The following is a 23,792-nucleotide window of genomic DNA, read 5'->3' as shown; positions in this document are numbered from 1 at the left end:
ATTATGGTACCCAGACATTGTGAGTATGCACTGCTAGGAAAATGTTATACGCAGTACAATAGTAGTAGAGCTATAAAATAGTAACCGTTGTTGCTATTTAGTAGTAGCGCTTTACCTGGCAGGCGCTACTAGTAACTCTATAGTAGTAGCGCTGGGAAGCAAAAACCCGCTACTACTATGTGGGACCAGATGAGGCCACCAACGGTCGCTGGAGTTGTAGCGCTGTACAGAAACAAGCGCTACTACTAATAGTTTAGTAGTAGCGCTTGATTTGACTGTGCCGCTACTACTAATGGGCCCCACTTAGTAGTAGCGCTTTTCCTGGACAGCGCTACTACTAAGTCCCATAGTAGCATCACTTTTTGCTAAGCAGCGCTACTGCTAGTTGCGGCTGGTGCCACCTTTTCCACCCCTCCCCCTCCTCTCCCCCACTTTGCCATCTGTCCCCCTCCTTTCCCCTCTCCACTCTCCACCATTGTTGCTATTCTTTTCTCTTCCTACTACCTCTCTTTTCTCCTCATTAATAGCACCCTCCTCCATAAATGGCCTCTCTCTTTCTCCTACACCTCTCTTCTCTCCCCCATTAATGCCCCCCTCTACCATAACACCCCTCTCCATTAGTTAGCTAGCTAGATTCACCTCTCCTCCCCAACAACTACATCTACCTAGATATTTAGCCATCCACACGTGCTCTCTCGGTCGTTCTCTCTCATCATCTAATTATCCGCGTGCTCTCGGTATATATATATATAAACACTATTCTGATCACGGGGTCAGAATAATATTCTGATCACAACCTGACCTGCCCCGCTAGTAGTACGTTGAACTTCCCTGTGAACTAGGTTGAACTTCCACCAACATTGCCCAAATGGGGCTTGCGATATACCGTTGGAAAGCTATGGACACCAATATCATGACCCAACTTAAATTTTTTGGCAAAATATAAGCGGTTTAAGAGCAGTTTTGAAAACCGTTTTTTCGCACAAAAAACGTGAATCGTATTTTCGATCGCATTTCTAAACCGCTTATCGGAATGAGGCATATAATATGGCATTGGAAAGCTACTGCAAAACCGCTCCTTCCACATGTTGAAAGGTTTCTCTAATTCCCTATGGTTAAAGAATAATGTGAAAAAACGTAAAATTTCGTAAACCGAACAGCTGAGTTCGTTTTTTCGATGTCGTTTCTAAACGGCTAATCCAATGGAGGCATATGATATGGCGTTGGAAAGCTTATGAAAATGCGCTACTTTTTCATCTTGAAAGTTTTTTTTTCTAATTTTGAATGGTTTAAGAGTAATTTAGAAAATGGTCAAAGTCCTACCGAGTACGTAATTTCGAGCTAATTTTTTAACCGTGTGTACGAATGCAGCAAATGATATGGCGTTGGAAAGCTTGAACTAATGCGAAACTGTTTTGTATATATTGTTTCTCCTAATTCCTTACGGTTTTAAGTCAATTTGGAAAATGGATAAAAACATATTTTCCCCGTAATTTCTACAAACTTTATCGGAATGAGGCAAATAATATACCTCTGAAAAGCTACGGAAAATGTGAAACTTTTCCATGTTGATGGTTTTCTCTGATTCCTAGCCATTTTCCTGTAATTTCGAAAACGGCGAGATCATTCATTCTGCCTTTATCGCGAAACAGATTCTTCGAAAATGCACCGCGTGAAGAACCTGAACTTCTCGGCGCGTGTACCTGAACTTCACTCTGTTTTTCACGTGATTTTTTTTCTCGTAGGTCTCCATCCACTGCTCGTAACTCTCCATCCACTCACCGGAATTGAGCAAGTGATATACCATTAGAAAGCTGTTGTAAGCACATAACTTTCCCGTGTTGATCGATTTTTCATACTCGCGATGGTTTTAAAAGTTTTTCATCTGAAATTCATTTAGCGTAGTAGTTGAACTTCATGCTATTTTCACGTTGAACTTCTGTGACGTATTTTCGTTTGTAATTTTCTCATCCATTTGTTAGTGTTACACAAATGATACTCCTTTTGTACAATCCCCTCTCACAATAATTTTTTTAACTTTCTTTGACCGAGGAGTTGCACTTATAACAACACAACTTTTAGTCTTTGCTTTTTTATTCTTTTTTTAATACAAAATGCACACCGTGTAGTACGTGAACTTCTGGCAGTTATCAATCGAACTTCTCTCGGTTATGTGAAAATATCTGAGTTTTTTATAAATATTTATCTGAATTTCTTAATCCTTTTTTATAAAATTTTGAAGCGCTCTATTTTTAAAAGTTGAACTTCCTGTTTTTTATTTTTGAACTTCTTGTTTCCAATCTTTAATAACGAGGAAAATCTGAGTTTTCTATGATCATCGAACTTCTTCATCTTTTTAATGTGGAGTTCCTGATTTTATTTCTTTAATCATTTTATGAAATTTTGAAGCACTCTATTTTTAAAAGTTGAACTTCTTGTTGTTTTATTTTTGAACTTCTTTTTTTCATTCTTTAATAACGGGAAAAATCTAAGTTTTCTATAATCATCGCACTTCCCGCTGTTTTCACTTGAACTTCTACCATGTTTTTTTGTTCGTAATTTCTCACCCGTTCATCATAGTTGCACAACTGATATATAGTGCCGGTTGCCTCTCTCATAAGAAGTTTTTGAACTTCACCGTGGTGACCACCTGAACTTCCAACAGTGAAATTTTTATACTTTAACTTTTTATTCTATTTTCTCATATGAAAACACACACCATGTAGCACATGAACTTCTGGCCGTTTTCAATTTGAACTTCTCTCTATTTCTCTCTATTTCGCTCATATGAAAACACACACCATGCAGCTCTAACTTTTTTATTTGAATTTTGTGTGTTTTTTAGAAATGTGAAAACTGGAGTTTTTTAGGAACATCAAACTTCTTTGTTATTCCAATTGAACTTATTTGTTTTATTGTTTAGTAAGTGGAAAAATCTGATTCGTTTAAATAAATATCAAACTGCTCTGTTTTTTCAATTGAAATTCTTGGTTTTATTCATTACTAACAAGAATCCTGGGTTTTTTATATGCATTGAATTGCTCCATTTTTTAAAAGTGAACTTGGTTGTAATCTTTAGCATCGGTGGAAATCTGAAATTTTTATAAACATCAAACAACTTCAATTTTTAATTAGGACTTCTTGGTGTTATTCATTAGTAACGGAGAAAGTCCTTGCTATGTAATAAACATCTAACCGCTCACTTATTTAAATTTGAACTTCTAGATATTAAAGAGAAGGATCAAATCCATGTCTACAAACTTTTTCAACTGCTCGATTTCGGAATAAACATGTTTTATCTTCTATGTCTTTTAAATATGCCCATAATGACGTTGGTTTTTTGTTTTTAAACTTATGAATCCTAGGTTTTAATATACTTTGAACTTCTATGTTATTTTAATTTGAACTTCACATTTTTGTATTTTTGAGTAATGAATTCTTTCTTATTTTTAATAAACATCGAATTTGACTATTTTTGAATTTAGAACTTCATGGTTGATAATTTAATAAACATCAAGCCACTTCGTTAGTTTCGTTTGAACTTCTTCTATATTTTTAAACAAAACATTTCTATTTAAACATTTTTTAGTTCTTCCTTTTTTTGAACTTCTTTATTTTATTCTTTCGTAATGAGATTTTATTTTAGTTTTTTATAAACTTTGAACTTCTCTATTATTTTAATTTGAACTTCTAAGTTTTATTATTAGGAAAAAGTGTTTTTAAATAAGCATCAAACATCTTTTAAAAATTGAAGTTCATACTTTTATTAATTTTAATTTGAACTTCTCGATTTTATTTCTTTGGTAACAAGGAAATCTAAGTTTTAATAAATGTTGAACTACTCTATTTTTGTATTTTATATTTCTTGGATAATTTCTTTTAGTAACGGAAACATTCTATTTTTCTAATAAATATTGAACCGGTCTGTAATTTAAATTTGAACTCTAGAGTTTTTTATTTACAAACAGTGAAAATCCCTTTTTATAAATTTTAATTTGCTCTATTTTTTGTTTGAACTTCTCACTTTTTGTTATTTAGTAACAAAACAATTTTGAGATGTTTTAAACATCGAACTACCCCATTAATTTAATTTGAACTTCTCAACATTTTTACTATGTATTATTTATTTTATAAATGTGGACAATAAAACCAATGTGTTTGTCCCGATAATGAATTTCATGAGTTTATTTTTAAGTTGAACACTTACGATTTTATTTCTTTTTCATGCATATCTAGGTCTTTCATATAAGTTTGTGTGTGAAATTCCTTAGTTTTTTTTGTTTTCAAGAGAGAGGGTCTATATTTTTATATCGAGACAAAATAGGTGGGAGGAGAGTACTAGAAATTTTTGGATTTATTTTTAACATTTTTGAGCTTCCATATTTGAACAATTTGAACTTGTCATTATTTTCCCTACGAAAATACTTGGGTTTGTCTCTTTTTTGTATCTTTTTTTGTTTTTGTTTTTGTTTTTGTGAACACAATTTGTTTTTGAGACACACGCCACTCACTGCACGAAAGTTCAACATCCACGGACCTTGGCCAGTCGCATTTTTTTGTGCTCCCCTAAGTGCACACAACAATCATCAACTACCATATACATGAACTTCAATGGTTGACAAACATGAACTTGTTACTTATTTGTCACTGTAAATATCAATGACAAAAGTGTGAGCTTTTTCTTTCTTCCTTTTCCTTTTTAATCCTCCCGAACTTACATTATTGTAGATATTTTCACTCTGTTTCTCAATGCACTCCTACAACTAGTTGGAGCTTCTCAATAATACAGTATAAACTAACATACTTGAACTTCTCGGACACAACATTTTGACCTTCACAAAAACAAATAAAAAATCAAAAAAATTACACAGTTGTACAAGCACAACAATAAGTCAATTTTCTCATTCACTAAATTTCATAACGAGCCATCACCTATCCCAACACCGATCTCCATGGCAGTAACACCGTCGCATTCAGACGACGTGAAGCTCTTGTGCAACACAAAGTCAGGTTAGCAGCATGGCTGCCTTCCAAACCTGTAAACCAACAATAGAAAACAATGGACCACAAATGAAAGAAGGACGATACATAGTAGGAAATCCGACACTGAATGCTCTCCAGCAAGAAGACCGACGCTCCGGAGCAAAGAGGTGACGCCATGCTGCACGGTGAGGACATGATCCTCGTCCCTTCTCCCTGCAAACCAAGGAACATCAATCAAATTCGTAACACACCAACAACGGAAATATAGCCACAAAACAAACACCTTACAGTGTCTCTTCATTCTCCGATTGAGAACGAGATCACCGTCGTCATCCATGGCGACAACATCCGACAAGCCACCTTCTCAATAAAACCAAGATTCAAGTCTTGAAAGCAAACAATCCGTCATCTACGGCAAGAATAATGCAAAATGGAGTTTGTACCAGTATTCACATACTATTTTCTCTGCATCTATTCTGTACCTGTATGGGAAGATGAGTACTATAAGAGTAACATGTGTTTGTACGTGTATGGTAAGATGAGTACCACAGAAGTAACATCCATAATTTCTATATAATGCACGCAGGTTCACATTCAAAATAATATCTTTTTTGTAGTCTGCTTTTCTGTTGATGCAATACTTCATTTTTTCACCTGGATTTGATTAATGCCAAGATGGTGGGTGTCGTTTCTCAATAAAGTTTCTTCAGAAGTTCAAATCTTCCCAAACTGAAGAACAAAAGCATTCTGCACAGACAGGGGTGTTGCTGGGGATTGAGACGCTTGTAGACGAAGGTAGAGGATGCGGGTATACAACATGGGAAGGTGCCGCCGCTGTGCAGAGACTACAGGAGGTGGCAGATGTAGTGGGGGCAGGCGGCGCTAGTTTGTGGAGGGAGCTATCGGGTTGTATGAGGAGGTGGTGGTTGGCGGCCCACCGACAGCGGTGGAGTGTAGCTACGCCGGCGCTTGGAGGGTCATGGCCGCTGCTGGTCACGGCAGCAAGTAGAGGAAGGTCACGATAACATGTGGAGTAAGGTTGCATGGAGGCAGGATCCCAGCGGCTTGCGACGCGGGTTTGGTGGTTGTCGTGCGGCCAGAGAATCCCCACCCACACATTCATCTTATGGGAAAGCTTTTCAAATATTAGATTAGCAGCATCACATCCAGACAAAAACTTGGCCATTAAATCGGTTAGTACACAAGATTAATACCTGTTTGAACAAGTTGACACAAGGCAGATGATGCACTACCTCCACTAAGAACTAATTAGAGAGAGAGAAAGAAGTGCTAAGAACATGCAGATGTATGGTTCTTGGTGGCACCACGAATCACTTTTTAAGTGAGTAATGCATGGGCCAGCAGCTGTACTGACAAGCAGTGGCTGATTAGCTGTAGCGGCAGCGGTGTTGCTGCACATATGGAGCGCCGTCAGCTTCGAACAAACCTGCAATTTTCACAACTTTTTGTAAACAAACTGTAGTTCAACTATGCTCAAACTAATTTCATCCATCACATCCAAGTGCATTTTTCAGAAAGCAAATATACAGAAAAAAAATTTGCAAGCAATTTTCTTTCAAATTCAAAGAAGTTCAAATCCTCCCTGAGAGAGTTGGGTGAACAGAGGAAAGATCTCGGCCTCGTCGGAGCATCCTGGAAGTGGGGTTGAATGTCCTGGTGCCGCATCGTTGAACGGCCCGAGGCAGTGGGGTTGAACGGCTTTGTGTGCTGCCGCGGACACGGAAGGAGGTGAGGGAAGGGGTGGGACGCCGGAGGTAGAGAAGGAGAAGAGGATGCTCACCGGAGGGGAGAGTTGCGGGGTTGACCGGATCCGCGTCGAAGCAAGCGGGAGGGGGGCGCCCAGGTTGATGGCGTTTGGGGTTGGATGGCGGCGGCGGTTACGGCGCAATGCCGCGCACGAAGGTCAAGGAGCAGGGGTGTTGTGCAGAGGAGGCCGGAGGTGGCAGCTGTGGCATGATTTGGGGAGGGAAACTATGGTGGTGGCACGACCGAGGAGGGAGACCGCGGTGGCGGGGCGATCTGGTGAGGGCGGCGGCTGTGGCGGGGCGATCTGGTGAGGGCGGCGGCTGTGCCGAGGCGATCTGGTGTGAGCCAATGGCAGCGCGGGCAGGGAGGCAGTGGTGAGATCGGGAGAGGTTAGGGGAGGGGAGTGGGATGTGGGGAGCGGGTGGGTGGTGTTTTTTCCCTTGTACCGATCGGGGTCTGGTGGGTTCCTCACGATCTACTGTCGGGCCCTTATATGGCCGATCGTGATCCAAATAACTATTCTGATCCTGAGATTAGAATAGTGCTATATATATAGGTGAGTAAAAAGTTATTCATTTCAAGAATGGAAATATGTGTGTGAATGAGAATATGTGCGTTTGGGATATATATATATATATATATATATATATATATATATATAAGTTGCTTATGTTTTGCCGAAATGTCGATTTATTTCTGTTTCGGTGAATTTTGAGCAAACTCAATATGTCCTATTTTTAGGCAAGGCCATGCCAAATTTATATATATATATATATATATGACTTTGAAGCATGCATTATTTATTTAATAACCCTTTTGCTTGTTATACCGTGAAGTCGGTCATGAAGGCGAGTGGATGGAAGGTGGAGCGGTACATGCAATCCGCGGTGATGGACATGTATGCCAATAATCGGACTAGGATTAGATGTTCGTGTGCAAGATGCTAGGAAGGAGTCCTTTTGGACCCTTTTGATCATGGCACTTTGAAGGCGCACCTGCTGATGAATGGTTTTATGGATGGCTATACTCAGTGGCTAAGTGAATAAGATGATGAGGACGTCCACATGGCAGGGAATAACGACATGGGGCCAGACGAAGAGATGACCGATCGACATGAAGACGATGGCGCCGGACATGTCGGCGGGAAAGAGTTCGGAAATGACGGCATCGGAGAAGATTCCAGACACGACGAAGAAGAGTCCGGACATGGCGGAGTAGAGGCGGCGGTCACGCCGCAGTCTTCGATGCTAGTAAGTGCAATCGTGCAGGACCCTCATGTTCAAGACCTCCTTCGCAAGAGTGCGACTAGCGAGAGAGCTGCTTCTAGAGAGGAGGCCAAGCTGGCGCAACTTGAAGTAGACTCGAGGACTCCATTGTATGACGGTTGCGATCCTGAGGTGACCCGCTTGAGTTTCATGCTCGAACTTCTAAAGACGAAGGCCAAAAACAAATGGACAGATAAAAGCCTCAATGAGCATTTGAAATATCTACATAATAAAGTTCTTCCCACGGGGAACCTGTGTCTTACAAGTGTCGAGGAGGCCAAGAAAATCGTTTGCCCTTTTGATTTGCCGCACATTAGGTACCACGCATGCATCGACGGTTGCGTCATTTATCGGGGTGAGCATGCGGAAAAAACCAGCTGTCCAGTGTGCAATGCTTCTCGATACAAGAAGGCAAGAAAGAAACCTCCTCAGAAAGTTGTACGGTACTTTCCGATCACTCCCCGACTGCAGCGGTATTTTGTAGATCCTAAGGAAGCAAAGCTCAAGCGCTGGCACACGGAGAGGAAGAAACCTGATGATGGAGATGATCCGAGGCTGAGACACCTCATAGATGGTAGCCAGTGGAGAGCATTCAACGCCATATATGGATTTGCTGCAGAAGATCCAAGGAACATCGTGCTTGGTGCGAGTACCGATGGCATGAATCCGTTTGGAAACCAGAACACGAACCAGAGCACATGGCCCGTGTTTGTATGGATGTACAACCTCCCCCATGGAAGTGCATGAAGACAAAGTACATAGACATGAGCATGCTGATTCAAGGGCCGAAACAACCGGGAAATAGTATTAACCTATATATGGGGCTTCTGCAAGAGGAGCTAGACACGTTATGGAAAACACCGGCATGGACATGGGCCGCCAGCAAAGGAGAATATTTCCATATGAGAGTCACGCTGATGATGATGGCGCATGACTATCTCGGTTACGAGGTGCATGGATGATACAACGTCTCAGCATCTTACTTCAATGAAAGATGGCGGGTCCGGGAAAATCATATACATGGGACATCATAGATGGATCGAGAAGGATGACCCGTGGAGAAAGCATGGAGAACTATTCAATGGGTTGGCTGAGCTTCGAGGACCTCCATGTAAGAGGAGCAGCGCCGAAATCAATGAGCTGTTGAGAAACTGGGAACAATGCCCTGCGCCGGGAAAGATCAAAAAGGCGCCGGAGCAGCTGCTGAAGGTATGGAAAACGAGGTATGTTTTCTGGGACTTGGAGTTCTGGCCCAATCACGACACGCCTCGTTGCCTTGATCAAATGCATATCACGAAGAATGTCCTCAAGAGCTTTCTTGGCACACTGATGAACATGCCGGAGAAGACCAAGGATGGGACGAAGGCAAGGAAAGACTTGGAAGAATTGAAGATCAGGAAAGATCTCCACTGTAAAAAGTTGATGGAGGGGACGGAGACAGAGATGGAGGAGGGGGGAAAGGGGCAGAAAAGTCAACAAGAATGAGGAGAATTATTTCCCCCTTCTTGCTTCACCTTAAGTGTGAAGGAGATCGATCAATTCATCAAGTGCCCTATGGGAATCAAAGTCAGTTCCGGTTACTGTGGGAAGATAAGCAGATTTCTAGACCCCAAGAAGAAAAGGATCAGCGGGATGAAGTCTCATGACTGTCACGTGATGATGACGCAGATACTACCGGTTGCCATTAGAGGGATAATGGAGAAGCACGTCCATGACACGCTTACTGGTCTCTGCAACTTCTTCGACCTTATATCTCGATAGTCCATAAGTGTGAAGCAGCTCCAAAGGCTACAGGAAGAGATTGTTGTCATACTATGTGAGCTTGAGATGTACTTCCCGCCCGCGTTCTATGACGTCATGGTGCATCTGTGTGTCCACATCATGGATGACATCATCGACCTCGGACCGACATTCCTTCACAACATGATGCCGTTCGAGTGGATGAATGGGGTCATCAAAGGATTCGTTCGTAACATGTCCCGTCCCGAAGGGAGCATCGTCTAGGGGTATCTGATGCATGAGTGTGTCTCCTTTTGCGAGAATTATATAAGCGTCGGAGACCCTGTTGTTGGTTTGCCCGTCAAGAACACGATGGGAAGCTCGAAGGAGATGGTCACAACAACGATGGGAGAGAATTGCACATGGGCTACTCGGATGGACAGAACGACTTTGGCAGGGCTAACTTAGTAGTGCCACAACACCTAGATGTGGTAGATGATTATGTGGCACAACACAAAGAAACCATCGCAAAGAAGTGTCGTGATAATGGGATGCTCAATACGGACGACGAAGTTACTATAGAGCACAACGCCACTTTCTTGCATTGGTTTAAAGAGCAAGTTCTTGAAAATCCCCCGAAAGAGGGCAGTTCGGACGGATTGCTCATACACGCCTTAGCACATGGCCCCGTGCGCAAGCTCGCGACCTATCAGTCCAACGATATCAATGGGTACACGTTGTACACGGAGGCCAAACACATGGACAGTGATTACCAGAACTCCGGGGTGTCAATTCAATGTGTCACCGATGCCAACGACACAATTGAAAGATTCTACGGAAGGGTCGAAGAGATCTGGGAGCTTGACTATGCTGGAATGCATGATGCGACAATGTTCCGTGTCAGATGGGCCAAGGACGTCGTAAGAGAAAACAATTATTTCACCACCATGTCTATACCCGACGCGAAGAGCACTCCCGTGAACGTTAACGTCATCGCCAAAAATGAGCCATGGGTACACACTAAGAACGTGACACAATGCTTCTTCATAACCGAAAAGGCCAATCCCAACCGTGTTGTCGTGAGGAGTGATATGTCTCCAACATATCTACTTTTCCAAACACTTTCTCCCTTTTTTTGGACTCTAACTTGCATGATTTGAATGGAACTAACCCGGACTGACGTTGTTTTCAACAGAATTGCCATGGTGATATTTTTGTGCAGAAATAAAAGTTCTCGGAATGACCTGAAAATCAACGGAGAATATTTTTGGAATATATAAAAAATACTGGCAAAAGAATCAATGCAAGGGGGCCCACACCCTGTCCACGAGGGTGCAGAGCGCGCCCACCCCCCCTGGGGCGCGCCCCCCTGATACGTCTCCAACGTATCTATAATTTTTGATTGTTCCATGCTATTATATTATCTGTTGTGGATGTTAATGGGCTTTATTTTACACTTTTATATTATTTTTGGGACTAACCTATTAACCGGAGGCCCAGCCCATATTGCTGCTTTTTTGCCTATTTCAGTGTTTTGCAGAAAAGGAATATCAAACAGAGTCCAAACAGAATGAAACCTTTGGGAACGTGATTTTTGGAACAAATGTGATCCAGAGGACTTGGAGTGGACGTCAAGAAATCAACGAGGCGGCCACGAGGCAGGGGGCACGCCCTCCCCCCTCGTGGGCCCCTCGTTGCTCCACCGACCTTCTTCTTCCTCCTATATATATATTCATATACCCGCAAACATCCAGGAGCACCATGAAACCCTATTTCCACCCAAGAGATCCCATCTTGGGGCCTTTTCCGGAGCTCCGTCGGAGGGGGCATTGATCACGGAGGGCCTCTACATCAACTCCATGGCCCCTCGGATGATGTGTGAGTAGTTTACCTCAGACCTTCGGGTCCATAGCTAGTAGCTAGATGGCTTCTTCTCTCTCTCTTTGGATCTCAATACAAAGTTCTCCTCGATTCTCTTGGAGATCTATTCGATGTAATCTTCTTTTGCGGTGTGTTTGTCGAGATCCGATGAATTGTGGGTTTATGATCAAGTCTATCTATGAACAATATTTGAATCTTCTCTGAATTATTTTATGTATGATTGGTTTATCTTTGCAAGTCTCTTCGAATTATCAGTTTGGTTTGGCCTACTAGATTGATCTTTCTTGCAATGGGAGAAGTGCTTAGCTTTGGGTTCAATCTTGCGGTGCTCGATCCCAGTGACAAAAAGGGAAACGACACGTATTGTATTGTTGTCATTGAGGATAAAAAGATGGGTTTTATATCATATTGCATGAGTTTATCCCTCTACATCATGTCATCTTGCTTAATGTGTTACTCTGTTCTTATGAACTTATTACTCTAGCTGCATGCTGGATAGCGGTCGATGTGTGGAGTAATAGTAGTAGATGCAAGCAGGAGTCGGTCTACTTGTCACGGACGTGATGCCTATATACATGATCATACCTAGATATTCTCATATTATTCGCTTTTCTATCAATTGCTCGACAGTAATTTGTTGACCCATTGTAATACTTATGCTATCTTGAGAGAAGCCACTACTGAAACCTATGGCCCCCAGGTCTATTCTCCATCATACAAATTTCCAATCTATTTTATTTTGCAATCTTTACTTTCAATCTATATCATAAAAATACCCAAAAAAATTATCTTATTATTATTATCTCTTTTAGATCTCACTATTGCAAGTGGCCGTGAAGGGATTAACAGCCCCTTTATCGCATTGGTTGCAAGGTTCTTATTTGTTTGTGTAGGTACGAGGAGACTCGCGCATGGTCTCCTACTGGATTGATACCTTGGTTCTCAAAAACTGAGGGAAATACTTACGCTGCTTTACTGCATCACCCTTTCCTCTTCAAGGGAAAACCAATGCAGTGCTCAAGAGGTAGCAAGAAGGATTTCTGGCGCCGTTGCCAGGGAGATCTACGCCAAGTCAAGACATACCAATTACCTATCACAACTCTTACCCTTCAGATTACATTATTTGCCAGTTGCCTCTCGTTTTCCTCTCCCCCACTTCACCCTTGCCGTTTTATTCGCCCTCTTTTTCCGTTCCCCTTCTCTTTTCCAGTTTGCCTCTTTTGCCTGTTTCTTGTTTGCTTGTGTGTTGGATTGCTTGCTTGTCACGATGGCTCAAGATAATACTAAATTGTGTGTCTTTGCCAATACCAACAATAATGATTTTATTACCACTCCGATTGCTCCTCTTACCGATGCTAAATCTTGTGAAATTAATACTGCTTTGCTGAATCTTGTCATGAAAGATCCGTTTTCTGGCCTTCCTAGTGAAGATGCCGCTACCCATCTAAACAACTTTGTTGATTTGTGTTATATGCAAAAGAAGAAAGATTTGGATAATGATATTGTTTAACTTAAGCTATTTCCATTTTCGCTTAGAGATTGTGCTAAAGCTTGGTTTTCATGTTTGCCTAAAAATAGTATTGCTTCATGGAATAAGTGCAAAGATGCTTTTATCTATAAGTGTTTTCATCCTGCTAAGATCATCTCTCTTAGAGACGATATTATGAATTTTAAGCAACTTGATCATGATCATGTTGCTCAATCTTGGGAGAGGATGAAATTAGTGATACGTATTTGCCCTACACATGGTTTGAATTTATGGATGATTATACACAATTTTTATGCCGGATTGAACTTTGCTTCTAGAAATCTTTTAGATTCGGCCGCAGGAGGCACTTTTATGGAAATCACTTTATGAGAAGCTACCAAAATCCTAGATAATATTATGGTTAATTATTCTCAATGGCACACTGAAAGATCTACTAGTAAAAAGGTGCATGCAATTGAAGAGATTAATGTTTTGAGTGAAAAGATGGATGAACTTCTGAAATTGTTTGCTAATAAGATTGCTCCTACTGATCCTAATGATATGCCTTTGTCTACATTGATTTCTAATAATAATGAATCTATGGATGTGAATTTTGTTGGTAGGAACAATTTTGGTAACAACGCGTATAGAGGTAATTTTAATTCTAAGTCATTTCCTAGTAATTCCTCTAATAATTATGGAAATTCCTACAAAAATTCTTATGGAAATTATAATAAGATGCCCTCTGATTTTGAATCTAGTATTAAAGAATTTATTAGTTCGGCAAAGAGTTCCAATGCTTTGATTGAAGAAAAATTGCTTAAGATTGATGAGTTCGCTAGGAACGTGGATAGAATTTCTCTTGATGTTGATTATTTGAAACTTAGATCTATTCCACTTAAGCATGATATCAATGAGTCTCTCAAATCGATGAGAATTTCCATTGATGAGTGCAAAGAAAGAACCGCTAGGATGCGTGGTAATAAAGATTGCTTCATAAAAGCGTGTTCTTCTAGTTTTCATGTTAATAAGGATGAAGATCTAAAAGTTATTGATGTGTCCCCTATTAAATCTTTGTTTTGCAATATGAATCTTGATAATGATGGGACTGGATACGAGTCAACTTTAGTTAGAAGGCGTCCCAATGATTCGTAGTTTTTAGATCTTGATGCAAAGATTGATAAAAGTGGGATTGGAGAGGTCAAAACTTTAGATAGCAACGAACCCACTATCTTGGATTTCAAGGAATTTAATTATGATAATTCCTCTTTGATATATTGTATTTCCTTGTTGTAATCTGTGCTAAATTCTCCTCATGCTTATAGTCAAAATAAAGCTTTTACTAAACATATCGTTGATGCTTTGATGCAATCTTATGAAGAAAAACTTGAGTTGGAAGTTTCTATCCTTAGAAAACTTTATGATGAGTGGGAACCTACAATTAAAATAAAAATTAAAGATCATGAATGCTATGCTTTGTGTGATTTGGGTGCTAGTGTTTCCACGATCCCAAAAGCTTTGTGTGATTTGCTAGGTTTCCGTCAATTTGATGATTGTTCTTTAAACTTGCACCTTGCGGATTCCACCATTAAGAAACATATGGGAAAAATTAATGATGTTCTTATTGTTGCAAATAGGAAGTATGTGCCCGTAGATTTCATTGTTCTTTATATAGATTGCAATCCTTCATGTCCTATTATTCTTGGTAGACCTTTCCTTAGAACGATTGGTGCAATTATTGATATGAAGGAAGGGAATATTAGATTCCAATTTATGTTAAGGAAAGGCATGGAACACTTCCCTAGAAATAAAATTAAATTACCATATGAATCTATTATGAGAGCCACCTATGGATTGCCTACCAAAGATGGCAATACCTAGATCTATCCTCGCTTTTATGCCTAGCTAGGGGCGTTAGACGATAGCGCTTGTTGGGAGGCAACCCAATTTTATTTTTATTCCTTGCTTTTTGCTCCTATTTAGTAATAAATAATTTATCTAGCCTCTGTTTTGTTTGTGTGTTTTGTGTTTAATTAGTGTTTGTGCCAAGTAGAACCATTGGGAAGACTTGGGGAAAGTCTTTTTGATCTTACTGTAAAAAACAGAAACTTTAGCGCTCACGAGAATTGCTGACATTTTTTATTGGAGAGTTATATTTAGTTAATTGTTTTTGAATATGATTAATAGATAAATTACTCACGTCCAGAAATTTATTTTAGAATTTTTGGGGTTCCATAAGTATTCGAAACCTACAGATTACTACAGACTGTTGTGTTTTTGACAGATTCTGTTTTTCGTGTGTTGTTTGCTTATTTTAATGAATCTATGGCTAGTAATAGAGTTTATGAACCATAAAAAAGTTGGAATACAGTAGGTTTAACACCAATATAAATAAACAATGATTTCATTACAGTACCTTGAAGTGGTGGTTTGCTTTCTTTTACTAACGGAGCACACGAAGATTTTCTTTTAAGTTTTGTGTTGGGAAGTTTTCAAGTTTTGGGTAAAGATTTGATGGATTATGGAACAAGGAGTGAAAAGAGCCTAAGATTGGGGATTCCCAAGGCACCCCAAGGTAAAATCCGAGGACAACCAAAAGCCTAAGCTTGGGGATGCCCCGGAAGGCATCCCCTCTTTCGTCTTCGTCCATCGGTAACTTTACTTGGAGCTATATTTTTATTCACCACATGATATGTGTTTTGCTTGGAGCGTCTTGTATAATTTGATTCTTTGCTTTTTAGTTTACCACAATAATCCTTGCTGTACACACCTTTTGGGAGAGACACACATGAATTGGAATTTATTACAATACTCTATGAGCTTCACTTATATCTTTTGAGTTGTATAGTTTTTGCTCTAGTGCTTTGCTTATATCTTTTAGAGCACTGCGGTGGTTCTATTTTATAGAAATAATTGATCTCTCATGCTTCACTTATATCATTTTGAGAGTCCTTTAGAACAGCATGGTAATTCACTTTGGTTATAAATTTTAAATGCTAAGAGAAGTTGGATGCTTGATAGATGGTCTTGAGATATAAAGGTGGTAATATTAGAAGTATGCTAGTTAAGTAAATGTGAAATTGATGAATACTTGTGTTGAAGTTGGAAAGTCCCGTAGCATGCACGTATGGTGAACGTTATGTGACAAATTTGAAGCATGGGGTGTTCTTTGATTGCTTTCCTTATGAGTGGCGATCGGGGACGAGCGATGGTCTTTTCCTACCAATCTATCCCCCTAGGAGCATGCGTGTAGTGCTTGGTTTTGATGACAAGTAGATTTTTGCAACAAGTATGTGAGTTCTTTATGACTAATGTTGAGTCCATGGATTATACGCACTCTCACCCTTCCATCATTGCTAGCCTCTTCGGTACCGTGCATTGCCCTTTCTCACCTTGAGAGTTGGTGCAAACTTCACCGGTGCATCCAAACCCCGTGATATGATACGCTCTATCAAACATAAGCCTGCTTATATCTTCCTCAAAACAGCCACCATACATACCTATTATGCCATTTCCATAGCCAATCTGAGATATATTGCCATGAAACTTTCCACCATTCCATTTATTATGACACGCATCATCATTGTCATATTGCTTTGCATGATCATGTAGTTGACATCGTATTTGTGGCAAAGCCACCGTTCATAATTTTTTCATACATGTCACTCTTGATTCATCGCAATCCCGGTACACCACCGGAGGCATTCACATAGAGTCATATTTTGTTCTAAGTATCGAGTTGTAATTCTTGAGTTGTAAGAAAATATGTGATAATCATTATTATTAGAGCATTGTCCCAGTGAGGAAAGGATGATGGAGACTATGATTCCCCCACAAGTCGGGATGAGACTCTGGACGAAAAAAATAAGAGAAAAGAGGCAAAAAAAGAAAGAAGGCCCAAATAAAAAAATAAAAGAGAGAAAAAGAGAGAAAAAGAGAGAAGGGACAATGTTACTATCCTTTTTCCACACTTGTGCTTCAAAGTAGCACCATGATCTTCATAATAGAGAGTCCCTTATTTTGTCACTTTCATATACTAGTGGGAATTTTTCATTATAGAACTTGGCTTTTATATTCCAATGATGGGCTTCCTCAAATGCCCTAGGTCTTCGTGACCAGGCGAGTTGGATGCACACCCACTTAGTTTCTTTGATGAGCTTTCATATATTTAGCTCTAGTGCATCCATTGCATGGCAATCCCTACTCCTTGCATTGACATCAATTGGTGGGCATCTCCATAGCCCATTGATTAGCCGCGTCAATGTGAGACTTTCTCCCTTTTTGTCTTCTCACACAACCTCAATCATCATATTCTATTCCACCCATAGTGCTATGTCCATGGCTCGCGCTCATATATTGCGTAAAAGTTGAAAGAGTTTGAAAAGGCTAAGTATGAAACAATTGCTTGGCCTGTCATCAGGGTTGTGCATGATGAGAGCATTTTGTGTGACGAAAATGAAGCTTAGCCAAACTATATGACTTTGTAGGGATAAGTTTTCTTTGGCTATGGTATTTTGATAAGAGCTAATTGCTTGATTAGCATACTTGGAGTATTACTATTTTTATGTCAACAATAACTCTTATCTTGAATCTTTCGGATCTGAACATTCATGCCACAATAGAGAAAAATACATTTAAGAATATTCTAGAAAGCATTCCACACAAAAAATTCTATTTTTATCATTTACCTACTCGAGGATGAGCATGAATTAAGCTTGGGGATGCTGATACGTCTCCAATGTATCTATAGTTTTTGATTGTTCCATGCTATTATAATATCTGTTTTGGATGTTAATGGGCTTCATTTTACACTTTTATATTATTTTTGGGACTAACCTATTAACCGGAGGCCTAGCCCAAATTGCTGTTTTTTGCCTATTTTAGTGTTTCGCAGAAAAGGAATATCAAACGGAGTCCAAACAGAATGAAACCTTCGGGAACGTAATTTTTGGAGCAAACGTGATCCAGAGGACTTGGAGTGGACGTCAAGCAATCAACGAGGCGTCCACGAGGCAGGGGCGTCTACCCCCTGGGCGCGCCCTCCCCCCTCGTGGGCCCCTCGTTGCTCAACCGACCTACTTCTTCCTCCTATATATATTCATATACCCCGCAAACATCCAGGAGCACCACGAAACCCTATTTCCAGCACCGCAACCTTCTGTACCCAAGAGATCCCATCTTGGGGCCTTTTTCAGAGCTCCGCCGGAGGGGGCATTTATCACGGAGGGCCTCTACATCAACTCCATGGCCCCTCCGATGATGTGTGAGTAGTTTACCTCAGACCTTCGGGTCCATGGCTAGTAGCTAGATGGCTTATTCTACCTCTTTGGATCTCAATACAAAGTTCTCCTCGATTCTCTTGGAGATCTATTCGATGTAATCTTCTTTTGCGGTGTGTTTGTTGAGATCCGATGAATTGTGGGTTTATGATCAAGTCTATCTATGAACAATATTTGAATCTTCTCTGAATTATTTTATGTATGATTGGTTTATCTTTGCATGTCTCTTCGAATTATCAGTTTGGTTTTGCCTACTAGATTGATCTTTCTTGCAATGGGAGAAGTGCTTAGCTTTGGGTTCAATCTTGCGGTGCTCAATCCCAGTGACAGAAAGGGAAACGACACGTATTGTATTGTTGCCATCGAGGATAAAAAGATGGGGTTTATATCATATTGCATGAGTTTATCCCTCTACATCATGTCATCTTGCTTAAGGCGTTACTCTGTTCTTATGAACTTAATACTCTAGATGCATGCTGAATAGCGGTCGATGTGTGGAGTGATAGTAGTAGATGCAGACAAGAGTCGGTCTACTTGTCCCGGACGTGATGCCTATATACATGATCATACCTAGATATTCTCATAATTATTCACTTTTCTATCAATTGCTTGACAGTAATTTGTTCACCCACTGTAATACTTATGCTATCTTGAGAGAAGCCACTAATGAAACCTATGGCCCCCGGGTCTATTCTCCATCATACAAGTTTCCAGTCTATTTTATTTTGCAATATTTAATTTCAATCTATATCACAAAAATTTCAAAAATATTTATCTTATTATTATTATTATTATCTATATCAGATCTCACTCTTGCAAGTGGCCATGAAGGGATTGACAACCCCTTTATCACGTTGGTTGCAAGGCTCTTACTTGTTTGTGTAGGTACGAGGTGACTCGCGCGTGGTCTCCTACTGGATTGATACCTTGGTTCTCAAAAACCGAGGGAAATACTTACGCTGCTTTACTGCATCACCCTTTCCTCTTCAAGGGAAAACCAACGATGTGCTCAAGAGGTAGCACCCTCTGCCTCATGGGCCCCCTGATGCTCCACCGACCTCAACTCCAACTCTATATATTCACGTTCGAGGAGAGAAAAAAATTAGAGAGAAGGATTCATCGCATTTTACGATATAGATCCGCCGCCAAGCCCTAATCTCTCTCGGGAGGGCTGATTCGGAGTCCGTTCGGGGCTCCGGAGAGGGGAATCCGTCACCATCGTCATCATCAACCTTCCTCCATCACCAATTTCATGATGCTCACCTCTGTGCTTGAGTAATTCCATCATAGGCTTGCTGGATGGTGATGGGTTGGATGAGATTTATCATGTAATTGAGTTAGTTTTGTTAGGGTTTTATCCCTAGTATCCATTATGTTCTCATATTGATGTTGCTATGACTTTGCTATGCTTAATGCTTGTCACTAGGGCCCGAGTGCCATGATTTCAGATCTGAACCTATTATGTTTTCATGAATAAATGTGAGTTCTTGATCCTATCTTGCAAGTCTATAGTCACCTATTATGTGTTATGATCCGTTAACCCCGAAGTGACAATAATTGGGATACTTACCTGTGATGACCGTAGTTTGAGGAGTTCATGTATTCACTAAGTGTTAATGCTTTGCTCTGGTACTCTATTAAAAGGAGGCCTTAATATCCCTTAGTTTCCAATAGGACCCCGCTGCCACGGGAGGGTAGGACAAAAGATGTCATGCAAGTTATTTTCCATAATCACGTATGACTATATTCGGAATACATGCCTACATTACATTGATGAACTGGAGCTAGTTCAGTGTCACCCTATGTTATAACTATTGCATGAGGAATCACATCCGACATAATTATCCATCACTGATCCATTACCTATGAGCTTTTCACATATTGATCTTCGCTTATTTACTTTTCCTTTGCCACTGTTACAATTACTACAAAACACCTACTGTTACTTTTGCTACCGTTACCGCTACTATCATATTACTTTGCTACTAAATACTTTGCTCCAGATATTAAGTTTTCCAGGTGTGGTTGGGTTGATAACTCAGCTGCTAATACTTGAGAATATTCTTTGGCTCCCCTTGTGTCGAATCAATAAATTTGGGTTGAATACTCTACCCTCGAAATTGTTGCGATCCCCTATACTTGTGGGTTATCAAGACTATTTTCTGGCGCTGTTGCCGGGGGGCATTGCTCTATTCTTTGAGTTACTTGGGATTTATATCTTCTGATCACTATGAAGAACTCGAAAGATAAAAGAACAAAGATTTTTCCCTCAACTACGAGGGGAGGTAAGGAACTGCCATCTAGCTCTGCACTTGATTCACCTTCTGTTTTGAGTAAACTTGCAACGCCTACTCCTGCTATTCATTCTGATATGTCGCATATTATTGATGATGCCACTTTTGCTTTGCATGATACTTATGACGAAACTACTTCTATGCTTGATAATACTGTGCCACTAGGTGAATTCCTTGATGAACAACTTGCTAGTGTTAGAGAGAATGAAATTATTGAAACTGATAATATTGATGAAAGTCATGATGAAGATTCTCCCCTAGATATGAATTGCCTGTTGTGCCTGAGGGTTATGTTATGGATGAAGAAACTGCTAGAGACTTCTTAGCCTGCAATGATAGATATGATCTTAAGAAACTATTGGCTAAGCTGAAAGAAAAGTCTTTGAATGCTTGAATGAAATATGACCCTGCTTTTGCTACTTCACCTATCTGTATTTCTGATAAGAATTATGATTTCTCTGTCGATCCTGAGTTAATTACTTTGGTTGAATCTTATCCTTTTTATGGCTATGAATCTGAAACTATTGTGGCACATCTTACTAAATTAAATGACATAGCCACCCTGTTCACTAATGATAAGAAAACTCGCTATTACTTTATCCTTAAGTTATTTCCGTTCTCTTTAAAGGGTGATGCTAAAGCATGGTTTAATTCTCTTGATCCTGGTCGTGCGCGTAGTCCCCAGGATATGATTTATTACTTCTCTGCTAAATATTTCCCCGCTCATAAGAAACAAGCTTCTTTAAGGGAAATATATAATTTTGTGCAAATTGAAGAAGAGAGTCTCCAACAAGCTTGGGGGAGGCTTCTCCAATTACTTAATGCTTTGCCTGATCATCCTCTCAAGAAACATGAAATACTTGATATCTTTTATAGTGGACTAACTGATGCTTCCAGAGACCACCTGGATAGTTGTGCTCGTTGTGTTTTCAGGGAAAGAACTGTTGGTCAAGCTGAATTTCTATTGAATAATATGTTGAGTAATGAAAATGATTGAACACTTCCTGAACCAACTCCTAAGCCAACTCCGAAGAAAAGGGGTATTCTATTTCTCAGTCCTGAAGATATGCAAGAGGCAAAGAAATCTATGAAAGAAAAGGGTATTAAAGCTGAAGATGTTAAGAGTTTACCACCTATTGAAGAAATACATGGTCTTGATAACCCAACACAGGTAGTAAAGTTAAATTCTCTCTATAGATTTGATGAAGGTGATATTCCTCATAATAAGTCTTCTAGCCAATGCTTAGATGAGTTTGATAATTTTATTGTTAAACAAGAAAACTTCAATGCTTATGTTGGTAGACAATTGAAACATAATGCTTATATGATTAAACACTTGAGTGATTATATGTCTAGAGTTAAAGGTGAACTTAAACTTATTAGTAAACATGCTTCTATGGTAAACTCAAGTAGAACAAGTGCTTAAAGCTCAGAATGATTTGCTCAATGAATTAAACAATAAGAAAAATGATAATGTTGTTAGAGTTATGACTAGAGGGGGTAAAATGACTCAGGAACCTCTGTATCCTGAAGGCTACCCTAAGAGAATGGAGCAAGATTCTCAGAGAACTAATGTTGATGCACCTAGTTCTTCTAAGAAGAAGAAAAGGAAAAATGATAGGACTTTGCATGCTTCTAGTGAACCTGTTGTTGACACACCTGAGAATCCCAATGATATTTCCATTTCTGATGCTAAAACACAATCTGGTAATGAACATGAACCTAGTGATAATGATGTTCATGTTGATGCTCAACCTAGCAATGACAATGATGTAGAGATTGAACCTGCTGTTGATCTTGATAACACACAATCAAAGAATCAACGTTATGATAAGAGAGACTTCATTGCTAGGAAGCATGGTAAAGAAAGAGAACCATGGGTTCAGAAACCCATGCCTTTTCCTCCTAAACCATCCAAGAAAAAGGATGATGAGGATTTTGAGCGCTTTGTTGAAATGATTAGACCTATCTTTTTGCGTATGTGTTTGACTGATATGCTTAAAATGAACCCTTATACTAAGTACATGAAAGATATTGTTACTAATAAAAGAAAGATACTGGAAGCTGAAATCTCCACCGTGCTTGCTAATTATACTTTTAAGGGTGGAATACCAAAGAAACTTGGAGATCCAGGGGTACCAACTATACCATGTTCCATTAAAAGAAACTATGCTAAAACTTCCTTATGTGATCTTGGAGCCGGTGTTAGTGTTATGCCTTTCTCTTTATATCATAGACTTGAATTGAATAAGTTGACACCTATTGAAATATCTTTGCAAATGGCCGATAAATCAACTGCTATACCTGTCGATATTTGTGAGGATGTGCCTGTTTTGGTTGCAAACGTTACTATTTTAATGGACTTTGTTATTCTTGATATTCCCGAGGATGATAGTATGTCGATTATCCTTGGTAGACCCTTTTTAATACTGCAGGGGCTGTTATTGATTGCAACAAAGGCAATGTCACTTTTCATGTTAATGGCAATGAGCATACGGTACACTTTCCGAGGAAACAACCTCAAGTCCACAGTATCAATTCTATTGGAAAAACTTCAACGATCACTATTGGAAGTTTTGAATTCCCTCTTCCTAATGCTAAGAAGAAATATGATATTCTTATTGTTGGGGACGTGCATATCCCCATTGAGGTAACCTGGTGTTATTCGAAATTTCTCCGGTATCATGTTATTCGGAAAGAGTTTGTTAACAAGACTTGATCAACCTTGCTAGTGGATTCCTTTTGATGAGCATGAGATGGATGAAGTCAGAAAGCACAACTCTCTGTACCCTCCTTTTACTTTCTGTTATTTAGTTTTGATAAAGCAAAAATAGTATTTTCTGTCTATTTTCTGAATTATCATTGCAATAAAAAATACCCCAAAAATAAAAGTTCTCCAAATGTCCTGAAAATGAAATATGATTTTTTGTAGAATATTTATGAATTATTTGCAACGAGAACACACCTGAGGGGGCAACCACCTAGCCACGAGGGTGAAGGGTGCACCCACCTGCCTCGTGGGCCCCTCGTGGCCCCCCTACACTTATTCTTGCACCCACACACTTCCTCTTCCTCCAGAAAAAAATCACCCACCAGCTCAAACCCGAGTTCTAGCTCATCTTGTTGCCATTTTCGA

The 23,792-nt window shown here is 39.8% G+C and overlaps 1 protein-coding gene and 1 long non-coding RNA gene across 2 annotated transcripts; one reads left to right on the top strand and one right to left on the bottom strand.

Moving 5' to 3' along the window:
- Nucleotides 1-4,781: 4,781 nt before the first annotated feature.
- Nucleotides 4,782-7,211, bottom strand: LOC125551625 (uncharacterized). Its single transcript, XR_007302954.2, has 3 exons — nucleotides 6,785-7,211; nucleotides 5,272-6,430; nucleotides 4,782-5,196 (listed from the first exon to the last, which is right to left on the bottom strand). It is a non-coding gene; the product is annotated as an uncharacterized LOC125551625 (long non-coding RNA).
- A 621-nt stretch (nucleotides 7,212-7,832) lies between these two features.
- On the top strand, nucleotides 7,833-9,500 carry LOC147975505 (uncharacterized). The gene is made up of 2 exons (XM_087520458.1): nucleotides 7,833-8,658; nucleotides 9,010-9,500. Exons 1-2 carry the CDS (start codon nucleotides 7,833-7,835, stop codon nucleotides 9,498-9,500), a joined length of 1,317 nt encoding a protein of 438 aa, XP_087376584.1.
- Nucleotides 9,501-23,792: the final 14,292 nt, after the last annotated feature.

This window comes from Triticum urartu, chromosome 4A, assembly GCF_056163025.1.
Source record: "Triticum urartu cultivar PI428250 chromosome 4A, HENAU_Tu73, whole genome shotgun sequence".
NCBI classification, from domain to species: domain Eukaryota; kingdom Viridiplantae; phylum Streptophyta; class Magnoliopsida; order Poales; family Poaceae; genus Triticum; species Triticum urartu.
This window is presented reverse-complemented; position numbering and strand designations above follow the sequence as displayed.